This window comes from Etheostoma cragini, chromosome 17, assembly GCF_013103735.1.
Source record: "Etheostoma cragini isolate CJK2018 chromosome 17, CSU_Ecrag_1.0, whole genome shotgun sequence".
Classification (NCBI taxonomy): domain Eukaryota; kingdom Metazoa; phylum Chordata; class Actinopteri; order Perciformes; family Percidae; genus Etheostoma; species Etheostoma cragini.
In genome coordinates this window covers 6,386,069-6,398,466 of record NC_048423.1, presented here as the reverse complement: position 1 = coordinate 6,398,466, position 12,398 = coordinate 6,386,069, and the positions used below count along the sequence as shown (strand labels likewise).

Here is a 12,398-nt window from a genome sequence, read left to right as displayed (position 1 = left end):
CCAGGGCAGGTGGGACATATAATCGCTCAAACATGTTGTAGATTTGCCATTTTGCACAGGGAGGCTTGTTGATCACATGCCTCTGCAAATTCATCTGGCTTCTTTTATTTTTAAGGAGTAGAGGTGTCCAAGATCCTAATTTTTCCTCGCCTTCCAGACTTTAAGACTACCTCGGTGATCTCTGCTAGAGAGATGGGCAAAGCTGTCCCCGAGTCTCCAGACTCCTTTATCCATGTAGGTTTCTCAACGTGTTCTTCCACTGCAGCCGCTCATGACCTTCTGTCAAGGTGCAGGAAATCTTAACCAGATGTGGAAGTTGAAGACTTTTCTGAGATGACACTCAGCCAAACATTCACAGATGACCATCATTGCAAGTTTTGTCATAGTGGGTCCGGTCCGTCCAGCAGCCTCCCAGCCTCCTGATCCATTTCCCTACCAGGAGACTTTTAGCTGAAAACTCTGCTCCTTTCTTCAACTAAGTGTTCATTACGTGCAGCTGCAGATTAAATTATATGAACAGTCATGCTCAAACATTTCCTGGCCCAGGAATCCATAGTTACAAGTTCTAGGAAAAGTAACAGCGAGTAAACTTATTCACTGAAGTAATTTTAGCTCCACGTCAATCTACAGCTCTAAGCGAGCACCCTCATGAACATGGATGCTTGATTTCATGGGGATAACAAAACTAGGGGAAGATTTGGGACCTTGCAGACGCTGACTCATCTAATACCCTAATGCATGCAAACACACACTTCAATTCATTCATGTCTATCTGGCATGTGTTGAAACAGAAGTTATGCTGGGCAGTTTTCACTGTGGCCTCAGGGATCTGTGATCACAATACTGGGAGAGATAAGGCCGGATAGAGACAAGGAAAGAAGAAAAGAAAGAAAGTGAAGAAAGACAGGAGCAAACAAACAAAACAAACTTAGTAAAGCCCTCTGCTGGGCTGGGACTGAAGTGTGTGTGTGTGTGTGTGTGGCGATGTGAACAGAGTGGCGGGGATTAGGACAGATCCTGGGCTGTCCAACTCACAGCTGGCTGATGATCCAATCCTGGAGCGCAGTGCACCGCACCAGCCGCCATGGGACCCCCGGATGCGTGCACGCATCTGTGTGTGTGAGAGTCTGTGTGTACAGGCATGTGGTTTCGACTGATGTGCGTATCAGTGTGCACATTTGCACAGTGAGTGTGTGTGTGTGTGTGTGTGTGTGTGTGTGTGTGTGTGTGTGTGTGTGTGTGACAAAAGGAAGGTAGGGCTATCAGAAATCAAACAAAGGCTGTCTGTGCTTCATGTCCCCTGTTTGAAGACAGGCTGTGATCATTTGGGCCACAAGATGAGGACAGAATGAAAGAGCAGAGCGTGCAAGTTGCAGAGAGAGAATCAAAGAGCTGCCTTCCAAGGCTGGTCATACAAATGCCTTCCAGCCACGCTACTGTGAATCTGACACACTTACTCTCACACAAATCAGCCCACTACAGCTACAAAGACCTGTGCATGGCTCTGCCGGGAACAACAAGAGAGGCCAAACAGAGGCATGACTACGAATGAAATACATGTAGTTCTGCATAACCCCAGAAGGCCCACAGACATAGAGAGAGAGAAAGAGATAGACAGAGGTAGAAGGAGGGGATGGAGACAACCGCTTGAGGTTTATCTGCTTAGTTTGGAACAGCAGGAGAAAAAAAATCAATAGAGCACATGACAAGTGAGGGAAAAAACAGAGGAAAAGACTAAAACGGAAGACACAAACTGACGACAGACAAAGGCTTTGACCATATCTCAGGAGGTGTGTATGGAAAATGTGGATGTGTGTGGATCTGTGTTTGATTCATGCGTTTTACATTACTGCAAAAATGTCCAGTTTTCCTGTTTTGTTAGATGCCGTCCTTCATCTGCACGTATCTAAAATACACTTTACAACAGCATCTTTAAAAACTCTGATGTTATATCCACAGACATGGGGGGATTATTGGATGGATGGAAAGACTGTAGGAGTTTCTAAGAAAACACAAAGTTTGGGAACAAGCCTTCTGAACAGCTTAACTGTGAGTGGTAAGAATAGAAATTAAAATCCTCAGTGTGTCCTCAGTAGACTTTTTGCTCCAGAGTTCCTATCTCCGTGATCACAATGCTAAGCGTAATGATGAGCATTACTCAAAAGTAATAGTCCTGACCTGTAGCAACTCTAAGGTTAAAAAGTGATTTGTATGTATTTTATGTATCTGAAGGCGTCAGTACGCTTCAACCAAGGTGCTTGTCAGATGGTTTAACATCATCTAAATTCCCCTTTGCCAACACCTTTTGTCTGAATTGTGAAGCTGAATAGAAACCACCACTAGCTACCCTACCCCTAGCCCACTTCCCGCATCGATGAGCCAGGTGTGTGAAGCTGAGACAGTAAGCTGGGTTGAAACTTCTCCCTCAATCTGTTTGTAATTGCTGACACATTGAAAGTGTACGCAGTTATCCCCTTATTTAAATTACCATTTCTCACTCCTCTCTACAACAGTAGGTGTGAATGTGTGAATGTTCAGGATTACAAAAATACTACAATGGAGCATAGAAGTAGCATTTATGATGTGCCAGTTTGTTAAATATGACAAGTCACATTGATTTTGGCCTAATAGTGTAATTTGTGTATTGCAGCATATGTCTAGCTAGTGCTTATAACAGCTTTTGATACCACACCATTTTGGTTATAGTTTAGACAATTGGCAATACATTGAAAATTGGTATGATGGGTCTGTATTACTAAATACAAGTTGATTACAACTTTCTTTTATAAGAAGCTATTTTTGCTTGAAGCATGGGCAGAATTAGCTCCTTAAAAAGGTAGACCTGCAGATTTGTGTTCTTCAATCATGTTACAATATTTTAGGCTCTCACACAGACATGCAGGTCTTCAAAAGCTGTTCCTGTTCAGTACATGTTATTTAACATTCTATTTTATCAACACATTTATTTTTTATTTTATTTTTATTTTATAACTGTGGGAATTTATTTAGTTTTAATAACCGTTATCCAACACCGCTTTTTAAAAGCCTTGCTCTAAACAGGACTTTAAATGTAATTGTGTGATACTGAATGTGGATATGCACTACTGGAAGAAAAGAAATATCCATATTAAATCAGTATCAGAAGTGGCTTTTACTGCTAATGACCCAAATTGAATTTGAATGGCTACATGCTCAGCCAAGGCAACAGCTGTCAAACATCTAGTATGCATCTGCGGATAGATAAAACTATAAACTCTCCCATGCACAAAAGCCCGCACACATGGCAGTAAAATGTTTTAGTCCAGTGGCTACTCTAGTACAGGTCAAAGTTATCTTGTTGCCACATCCATATGCATGTCATTCTCCACAGCTGGCTGCAAAATACACACAGACACACGCTTCTTACCTCATCTCTTAAACACACAACTGCCCCCCATGCAGCCAGTGTGTCCGTGCTGGCCAGCTGACAGACAAACACAGATCAAGCCAGGAGCTGCAGTGCACGTGCATGCACGGGCACACGTACGTGCACACACAGTTATAGATTACGCACTCATAAACTACACAATCTTATATCCCGCAGCCTCAAGCACCACAGGGCACCATCGTCACATCTGTGCCCATCTCAGACACCTCTGCTGTAGGCAGCGGGGGTGAGAGAGTGCCCTGAGCGGCTGGCATGGGCTGGCATGGCCGTGTCTGTGGATGGTGTGGAAGGGAACAGCAGCCGGCAGCTGACAGGAGGGAGAGAGGAAAGGAGAAGGGAGGAATGCAGGAAGACAGGAGAGGATGAAAGAATAATGGGAAAAAAGAGAAGATGATAGAGTAAAAGAACTAAATGAGTTATTTAAAGTATGAAAAAGGGTAGCAAGGAATGACAACTTAGGACATGCAGACAAAAAAGGTGCAGGTAGAAAATAAATGTTGATGACTGCATAGATGGGTTGGAAGAATGAAGAAAAGAATAACAGAGGAAGCGTTATTGGGCACCAGGGAAAAGAATGGGATAAAAAGATGCAGAAATAGATTGAAAGAGAGAAGATGGAGGTAAGAGGGAGGGGAGCCGGTATCGCCCGTTGTGAGAACGGGTGCAGAGCACTGACAGGTGGCACTGAGGCCAGGCTGTCCAGTGACCATCAGCCGCACTTTTCAGTGTGTGTGTGTGTGTGTATGTATATGTGTGTGTGTATGTGTGTGTGTGCACGCGCCAGGGACAGAAGTAAAACTCAGGCGCCATTTTGGCTCTGCTAGAGCTTTTGCTGGGCACTGGCCTGGTGGCAAAGAGTGGGCTGTGTGTGAATGTGTGTGTGTGTGTGTGTGTGTTAACAGGATTAAAGGTGACCTGGTGAGGTCCAGTTGGTATTGGGACCATGGCACAGTGGCATGAATGTGTGTTTATGTGTGTGTGGTTTGTATAAAAGGATTAGCTGTTACCTGGTGCGGTACAGTTGGTGTGCTGGTCTGAACTGGACTGGACTGAGCTGGGCAGGAGCTGGGCAGAGGGGAGTGCTGTGTGTGTGTGTGTGTGTGTGTGTGTGTGTGTGTGTGTGTGGGGGGGGCATGTATAATAGGATTAGGTACTACCTGGTGAGGTGCAGTTGGCGCTGGGCATTTGCCAGCTGTTCTGCTAGGCTCAGGGCTTCGGCCTGCCATTGGCTCCCATCCTTTTGGACCGCCTCCAAATGCTGCCGACAGCCAACCAGCTCTGAGCTCAGCCTTTCCACTTCCTGTCCCGCAGAGATGGAAGGAGAGAAAGAAGAGGAGGTGAGGAAATCTTTCAAAACAACCCACCTTATGTCCTCAGACAAAAAAAAACATATAAGGTTGATTAAATACCTCAACCTAAAGGTTATTCACTCAAATCCCAGGTTATCCATCCAATATTCAAAACAGTAAAATTGTATTTTTGAAATATCAAGTCAATTTTCTATGAGGCAAGCCCTGTGTCCTTTAAAAGTGTAACCAGGACTTTTCTTGCACTGCATATATTTATTTCCAGTTTGATAACTGATGCTTGTACAAATGATAAGTATTAAATTTGGAAGTATGGAAATAAATATGCTGGTTCTTGGTGGTTCTTACTTTTCCTTCTTACTAAATTATCGACTAAAGTAACTGGTCATTGGCGGACATAAACACTACTTAAGTAATCAAATTCATCTTATAAATAATAAATCTGAACTATTCAATGGGTTGAATTCAGACGTACCTGTGCAGCCTTTTCCCGCTGTCTGCTGGTCTTGGTGTTGAGCTCCCGGAGCTCTCTCTCTGCCTCCTCTTTCTTCAGTTGGGCCTGACTAAGTTGATATCGCAGATCCAAACACACCTAGAGATGACACGTACTGATTAATTACAGCTAATTCTTTAATTAGCAATATAACTTCCTGTCCGTTACTTTATCATTTGCCAATTTTTTGGCCAATGTTTTTATTTTATCATCATACCCTATCCTTATCAAGGAATATAGGTCCTTCTTTTAAATCATAAGACCCTGTCTAAAATAAGTTTTTTTTTTCCTTTCATGTTTTAAGCTCACTGATCTATACACATCCATAGCTATTACAGTACAATTAATTATTATTCTGTTGGCTACAAGTTTTTACTTACAATTCCATCATAATATCAAACATTTATTACTAATAAAATATTAGCAATCAAATACACTTAATAATGTAAAAATGGGATGCCCGGTTAGCTCAGTTGGTAGAGCGGGTGCCCATATATAGAAGTTTATTCATCGACGCAGCAGGCTCGGGTTAGACTTTGAACTCCCTTCTCTCCCCTTTCATATCTTCAGCTGTCCTGTCAATAAAGGCCTAAAAATGCACCAGAAAATAATCTTAAAAAAACAAATGTGACATTGAAAATTGTATTTCTCATTTGCCCTAACCCAGCACAGCCAGAGCTCAGAGTCATTGATACCACAGAAGCTAGTATTGGTATCTATAATGAATATTTACTGACATGCAATATTTGAACCCAAGTCTTCCAGATTCACCTTGCAGCCCACTAGGCATTTGCATGCACATATACCCATAATCTTTGCCATATGACATGATGAAAATAATGAAGTACCGTAAGCATCTTTAAATGTATCTCCGTTATTTACCTTAAACTTATTTATTTATGCACTTGTGTTTAATGTACGTTTCCAGCTAACTAAACTGAATACTGAAATTAATAAACCTTTGCTGCCACCCAGTGGATTTACAGAAAAATTACAAGTAGACGGTACAGACCACATCTGAGTATCAGGAGTGTTCTTTACATCTCTGTTCCTTCAAAGCTAGAGACAACTTTTTTAAGTGCTGGTCCAGCAGCAAAAGTGCAATAATAAGCAAAAATATATATACAGTATGTTGCATTAATAGTGTACCTTGGTATTGTCTTGTTCCTGACTGGCAAGTTTGCAAAGAGCATCTTCCAGTTGATTGGTCAGTGAGCTTTTGTCTCTGTGAGTTCTGTCTAGCTGTCCTTCCAACTCAGCAACATGCTGGGAGAGGCTGGACACCTGAAACAAACACACTCAATTTCCATTGGCATTTTCTACTGAACAATACAAATGCCTTTACAGCAACTTTAAGAACTTAAATAAAAGTGAAAGTAAAAAAGTATGATTTACTGTATGTGCCAGCTCCTCTCTCTGTTTGCGGGCCTCAGCCCGGCCCTCCTCTCTGGCCTCAGACAGTCTCTCCTGTGAGCCTTGTGCTTCTCGTTCTAGTTGCTCCCTCTGTCGAGCCAGTTCCCTGGACAACTGCTCATATTGCACCTCCACCTGCATGCAAACAAACAGGTTTACCAGAGGTGCGCAGCCACATTAAGAAGGGGAAACAAACTTTTTGAAAACAAGGAACCTTTCGGCTAAGTGAAAGCGCTTTTCCACTCAAATATCCAATTTTAACTAACACAGATGGAAAGGTGAGTGCATATATTTCTCTGACCCTAGCTTTATCCAGATTTGCTTCTTCCGCCATCTCCACAGCCTGTTTGACTTGGAGACAAGCTGACCACTCCCTCTGTTGTGCCTCCTGCTGACTAGCCCGCACAGCACGCAGAGCCACTAGTAACTCATCACGCTCCCTAAAAAGAAAACAAGAAAATACACAGCCAGCGTAAATTAAAAAAAATAATTTAAAATTGGGGAATATATTTATACGTTATTTTCTTAGAATATTTTGTTTCTTTTTTGCCACTACTAACAAAAACAGTTAATCGTAAAAACACAAGCAATCAGAAAATCTCTTGCCAACACATAATTAAGACACTAAAAAAAACTCTACCAGGTACAATAAGGTACTGTACATTAATCATCCACTTCAACTATGCGAGTATGAAAAGCTGATAAACTGTGGCTAGCTTGTGACGGATTACAGTAGCAGAATGCATTGAACACTGACTTTGTGAGCCTGTCAATAGCCTGGACATGAAGATTTGTGTGAGTCCCCGCCAACACAGCTTCGTGCTGTGCACACTTCAGACACAATCCTGCCACACGGGGGGCTCCATCAGCCCTCAGTGCATCTGCAGTCTGTTTCTCCCAGTGTCTCAGACGAACCTTCACCTCCTCACATTCCTTCTGACTGACAGACAGATCTTTCCTGAAGATGGAAGCAAAAGATGAGATATGGTCACAGAGTGAGAAAAGGGGCAGGAAAGGAGATCAGTATTGCTCTTCTAAGTCTTAAACAACAAAAAAGACAAGAAAAGGTCATATTTTACTGGCTACACTGGCTTCACAGCTAGTGAACCGACCTGAGAGAGATGACCTGAGCTTCCAAGCTTTGAATCTGGGCCTGGTAGATCCCTTTCAATTGTTCCTAAAGAAAGACAACACTTCTCAGAACAGACTATGTAATGTATGTACCTTGGATAATTCCATTCACTGAATTAATTAAACATGGATGAGATTATGATTTTGCCACTTTTATTTATTTTTTTGCCACAACAACTGAGCTGTTTGGGAATAAGGACTAAACAGTAACTGTAGAAGAATAGAAAGTAGATCCATCATCCCTACCAGCTCATTTTTCCATGTGCTGTGTTCTGCTCTCTGCAGCATGCTGTGGCTGTTGGCTGCCATCTTCTCATTCACCTGAAGAACACATCAGGATAGATGATGAGGCACTCTTCCCAAGGTGATCATTAATTTGATAAATGTCGGTGTCATCCTGTCCTTAAGTCTGTATAGCGTAGTTCAAATTAATGATCCTTTAATTGTTTAGCAATGCATGCTGTAACTCAACAACCCACTTTTCTTGACTATAGTTCTAATATCTACAACTATACTGCAGCGTACCGGTAATTTAAAGGTCAGAGGCAATCCTAGTGACTGTAACTTCTCATCCATTGTTTGACCTATGACAATGTATACAGCCTTGTGAATATGCTCACAACGTAAATACATTTCACATCATATCCGTAACACAAAAATCACATGATTTTCACACACGCACACACACACACACAGTACCGTGGAGTTTCGGAATGTGTAGTCTTTCAGAGAATCATCTACAGCTTTGGATTTGAGATCTGAATGCAGCTTCTCATTCTCCACTACCACCACTCTGATCCGCTGTTTCATCCCCTGCAGCTCCTCCTGATGTCACACACCCAGAGAAATGAATCAAAACATGTCCAAATCAGCACAATAGGACTGCAAATATAAACACACACATACACATTTGTGCACATACCTTGCACAATTTGACCTCAGCTTCCAGGTGTTGAATGTACTCTGACTGGTTGTGAATCATTGGGACCAAATCTTGATAGGTCGGCAAGTTGGACCTTTCCTCCTGCTGTACTCTCTAAAAGAGAAAAGAAGATAATTAGGCAAAACAGAGCAGAACACTAATTCTGTAACTGGCATTATTAAGGTCTATTGCAGTTAAACGTTTAGCCATGCAAAGCTGCATACTCTACCTTGACTGGAGACTGTTTCTTTGAAGGAGAGAGAGGAGAAGGAATTTCTCTGTGCTGTTTTAGTAGAAGGCTCTTCAGCTGATTAACTACAATGCCGAGAGAGAGAGAGAGAGAGAGAGAGAGAGAGAGACAGAGACAGAGACATTGTATTATAATGTTGTGCATTTTCTGTCAACAGGATTATGAACAGGGAAATCTGCAGGTGGTGCACAAAAATGTATTTGTCAGACAGTTGTCCCAAAACTAATCACTGAGTCACCCGCTTCACTCTGTGTCTTTTGACTCCATGCAACGTTGTCCTCTTCAACCAGGGCGGTGAAGAGGCTGCCACCACTGCCTCTGGATTCCTCCACCTCTTCTTCATCAGAGCTCTGCTGTTCCAGAGCACTGCTCAGTTGCTGTATGCTCTGGTTGGCCCGCTCTGAAACCGGGAATAGACACACATAGGTCTAATACTGTATACGTTTCTGCGCCCCATGAGTTTAGCTTGTGTCTCTGTGAACTAGAACACTTGCACTTTCCATACACAATTATCCGAACACCGAATGGGTGGAGACTTAGTTAAATAATTATGGCTGCATATTATTTAGCTGGTATTGTGCTGCCACACTACTAACATGGGTTAGCCATTGTTAATGTTCTTTTTTAATTATTTTCCTACAATTTTAAAGCGTAGCTAAATGTCTGATGTGAAAAAAGTCTAACATGTTCAATGACAGTTCTACAGTTTTGTAGAATACGTATTTTATATTATATATAAAATACGTAGCATTTACCTTTACTATCAACCTATGTTGCTATACCTTGGTCCTGGCAATTAAGTAATATTAGCAATCTGAAATTTGAAATTCTTTGTTTTCTTTGAAAGGTAAATTAGATTTAGAAAAGTGAATTCATTTTCTATCAAGATCTATGATCTGGAATCAGCAACAGGTGGCAGTGATACGACTTTAAGTGCCCTCTCCTCTGGAACTGTAGTTTCAATGACATAACTTCACAACTATAACCCGTTACCCCCACGTTAAGACCTCCAGCTGTCACACAGGTACTGTATGCTAGCTAGCTATATTAACTAACCATTACGCTAGCTAAGCCTCTATATTTATCCAACTTACGTCTCAGCTCCTTTTGGTAAGCACCCAGCTGTTCCGCTTCAACCTCTTCTGAGTCCAACGGTTTCATTGATGAATAACTGAAGTTAAATTACTTTATACAGTATTACTAGCTATATAGCTAAATATGCTTGGCTCATGGCAATGCTATGTAGCTGCAACAATTAGCTAGCTACAGTACCAACAATCATATCTCGCACGTAGTAACGGTAATCGATTCTCAACGATGTTGCGTTTGTTTTGATACACCGGCGTGCCCCGAGGTGAGTGTCTCCTACAATCGTAACCTATTGGACCGCCACGGTGCGTACTCAATACCAAACGAGGCAACCATCCGCCAACGGCTCCAACTTCCGTAAACTCAGACTGATGGCGGGAGTTGTAGTCACTGTTTGTAGTCACAATTGGTTGTTTCACGTCTGCGACCCTGTGATCGATACGGTGTATTGCAACTTCATAAACTACATTTGACAATATTACAAGTGAGTGATGCTGAAATGTTTTTTCGCTACTTTATAATTTTACTTCAGTGGCCTACAATTCAGAGGGAAATGCACTTTTTACTTTACCCTTCATTACATCTGACACCGTTAGTTTTTAGATTTTTCGTAGGATACACAACATATGACAAACTTATCACAATTTTGTACATCAAATATAGGGCCTACTAAACTATCCAAGAGCGTAGGCTACCTCATCAGTTTTGGTTTGTCAGACTAACCTATCACTGCAATCTAATGCAAAACAGAAAGTTTTTACTTTAGCACTGAAACTTAGCCGGCCGTAGATATTAACCACAACAACATAAAGGAGCATGGTGTCTCAGTAATGTGTTTCTTTAAAGTGTATTTTAAAAAGCTGAATTTATATAGGTTATTTTAATATTCTTTATTGTTTATTCCCTATTGTGTGTATTGTTGAGTAAGGAAGACTGGCAAAGTAAGCATTTCATTGCATGGTGTAAGCTGCCTTTACTGTGCATATATAAGATAACAATATGAACTATTAATGCATTAAAACTAGTAACTGAGACAGAAAAACAGATTGAAGACTAAAAACAAAAAAGGGTCCTGTAGCTACAGAGTTAAAGATCACCTGGTTATTGAGTGCTGCGCTTCACCCTGGATCACTTTCACTTCTTTTATCATCTTATCTTGGCAGTCCAGTGAGTCACTATTACCCTCCCACATGTACACAAACATGGGCTTGTGATATTACTTAGAATTACTTTCAAATCATAATAAGGCAATTTCGTTGTGAAATTTTGGACATTTCACAGGAATGATGTATCATTATTTTAACCAACCCCCACCCATTCAGCAATTATAAGCCTTAAATAAACAAGCAATGGTTTATAACACACTATAGTGTAGCAGATAAAGACATTTTAAAGTGTTTATTATAACTTATCTTGTCAAACTGTAAATTCCCATGTCAAGCTTGTCTTTCTAAATGTGTTTTATTATATATCATTAAATGTAAATATAACATTGTAGTCAATCAATGTACTGCTAAAACACCAATTATGAATAGGATAAGAATTAGAATAGATTAGAATAATTGACAAATACAATCACAAACACTAAATGTGTCCTTATATGCAGTATACAGTCATATAATAGTGTTATAATTGGGCATAAAAAATAAGAGGGTTACATAGGTTTTCATGTGGTAGTGTGTAAATAGAAACAAAATAGGGTAACTTACTTATATAAGTACTTTAAAACAGTGTTATGTGTGTTTCCTCACTGGACCCACTGCAACCTCAACAAGTAACAAGTTTGCGGCACATTATTGTTTTTATAGTCTGCATGGGAAGGTTTACTTCACCATATCAGTGAACCACTTCTACGTCAAGTCAGACGGTGCTTGTCTGCAAACCAACAGTTAAACAAGGGAGGGATTGCATGCTGGGGTATTTCCAGGAAACCACATCAGCCTACCAATCTCAGGGTGGTTAAGGCTGTAGGTAGATGATAAAGCCCATGAACACCCTTCCAGGCACTCACTTGTTAAATGTCACCTCTGACCTGGTATATATATAATTATTACCGTTTCCCCACCTGTCACTGCCACATCTCCCCTTGCTCCAAACTCCCCCCTCCCACTGCATGATCCACTCTTCCTGAGGGAACTGTGCATTTTCATGTGTGTGTGGGGGTTCCTGTTTATTTTTTTAAAGCATTATGCCCTAACAGAAGCCTGGAAAGAACTGAAAAGTGGCACAAAAAAAAACTATTAAAAAAAACTAATTTGAACGTTTTTGAATGGAAATGTGAAAAAGTAACAAAGTAAGAACAACAGAGGCGTAGAGAAGAAAAAGAGCTAACCCAGTTAAGCATTGGAAAGTGGTGCAACTGTGCC

General features: G+C 41.1%; 1 protein-coding gene across 3 annotated transcripts in view; it reads right to left on the bottom strand.

Moving 5' to 3' along the window:
* sdccag8 (SHH signaling and ciliogenesis regulator sdccag8) overlaps positions 1-10,384 on the bottom strand; it is a 41,038-nt gene extending 30,654 nt beyond the window's left edge. The window contains exons 1-14 of one of the 3 annotated variants that reach the window (XM_034897365.1): positions 10,038-10,384; positions 9,182-9,343; positions 8,923-9,008; positions 8,694-8,807; positions 8,471-8,596; positions 8,018-8,092; positions 7,753-7,817; positions 7,398-7,598; positions 6,942-7,080; positions 6,623-6,775; positions 6,377-6,511; positions 5,210-5,326; positions 4,585-4,727; positions 3,594-3,734 (exon numbers count right to left, since the gene is read on the bottom strand). In XM_034897365.1, coding sequence (XP_034753256.1) covers positions 3,626-3,734; positions 4,585-4,727; positions 5,210-5,326; positions 6,377-6,511; positions 6,623-6,775; positions 6,942-7,080; positions 7,398-7,598; positions 7,753-7,817; positions 8,018-8,092; positions 8,471-8,596; positions 8,694-8,807; positions 8,923-9,008; positions 9,182-9,343; positions 10,038-10,104 — 1,692 coding nt within the window. In that variant the 5' untranslated portion in view covers positions 10,105-10,384 and the 3' untranslated portion in view covers positions 3,594-3,625. Of the gene's footprint in view, positions 1-3,593; positions 3,735-4,584; positions 4,728-5,209; positions 5,327-6,376; positions 6,512-6,622; positions 6,776-6,941; positions 7,081-7,397; positions 7,599-7,752; positions 7,818-8,017; positions 8,093-8,470; positions 8,597-8,693; positions 8,808-8,922; positions 9,009-9,181; positions 9,344-10,037 lie in introns of those variants that run through there. The other 2 variants (XM_034897363.1, XM_034897364.1) reach the window with 2 other exon arrangements.
* Positions 10,385-12,398: the final 2,014 nt, after the last annotated feature.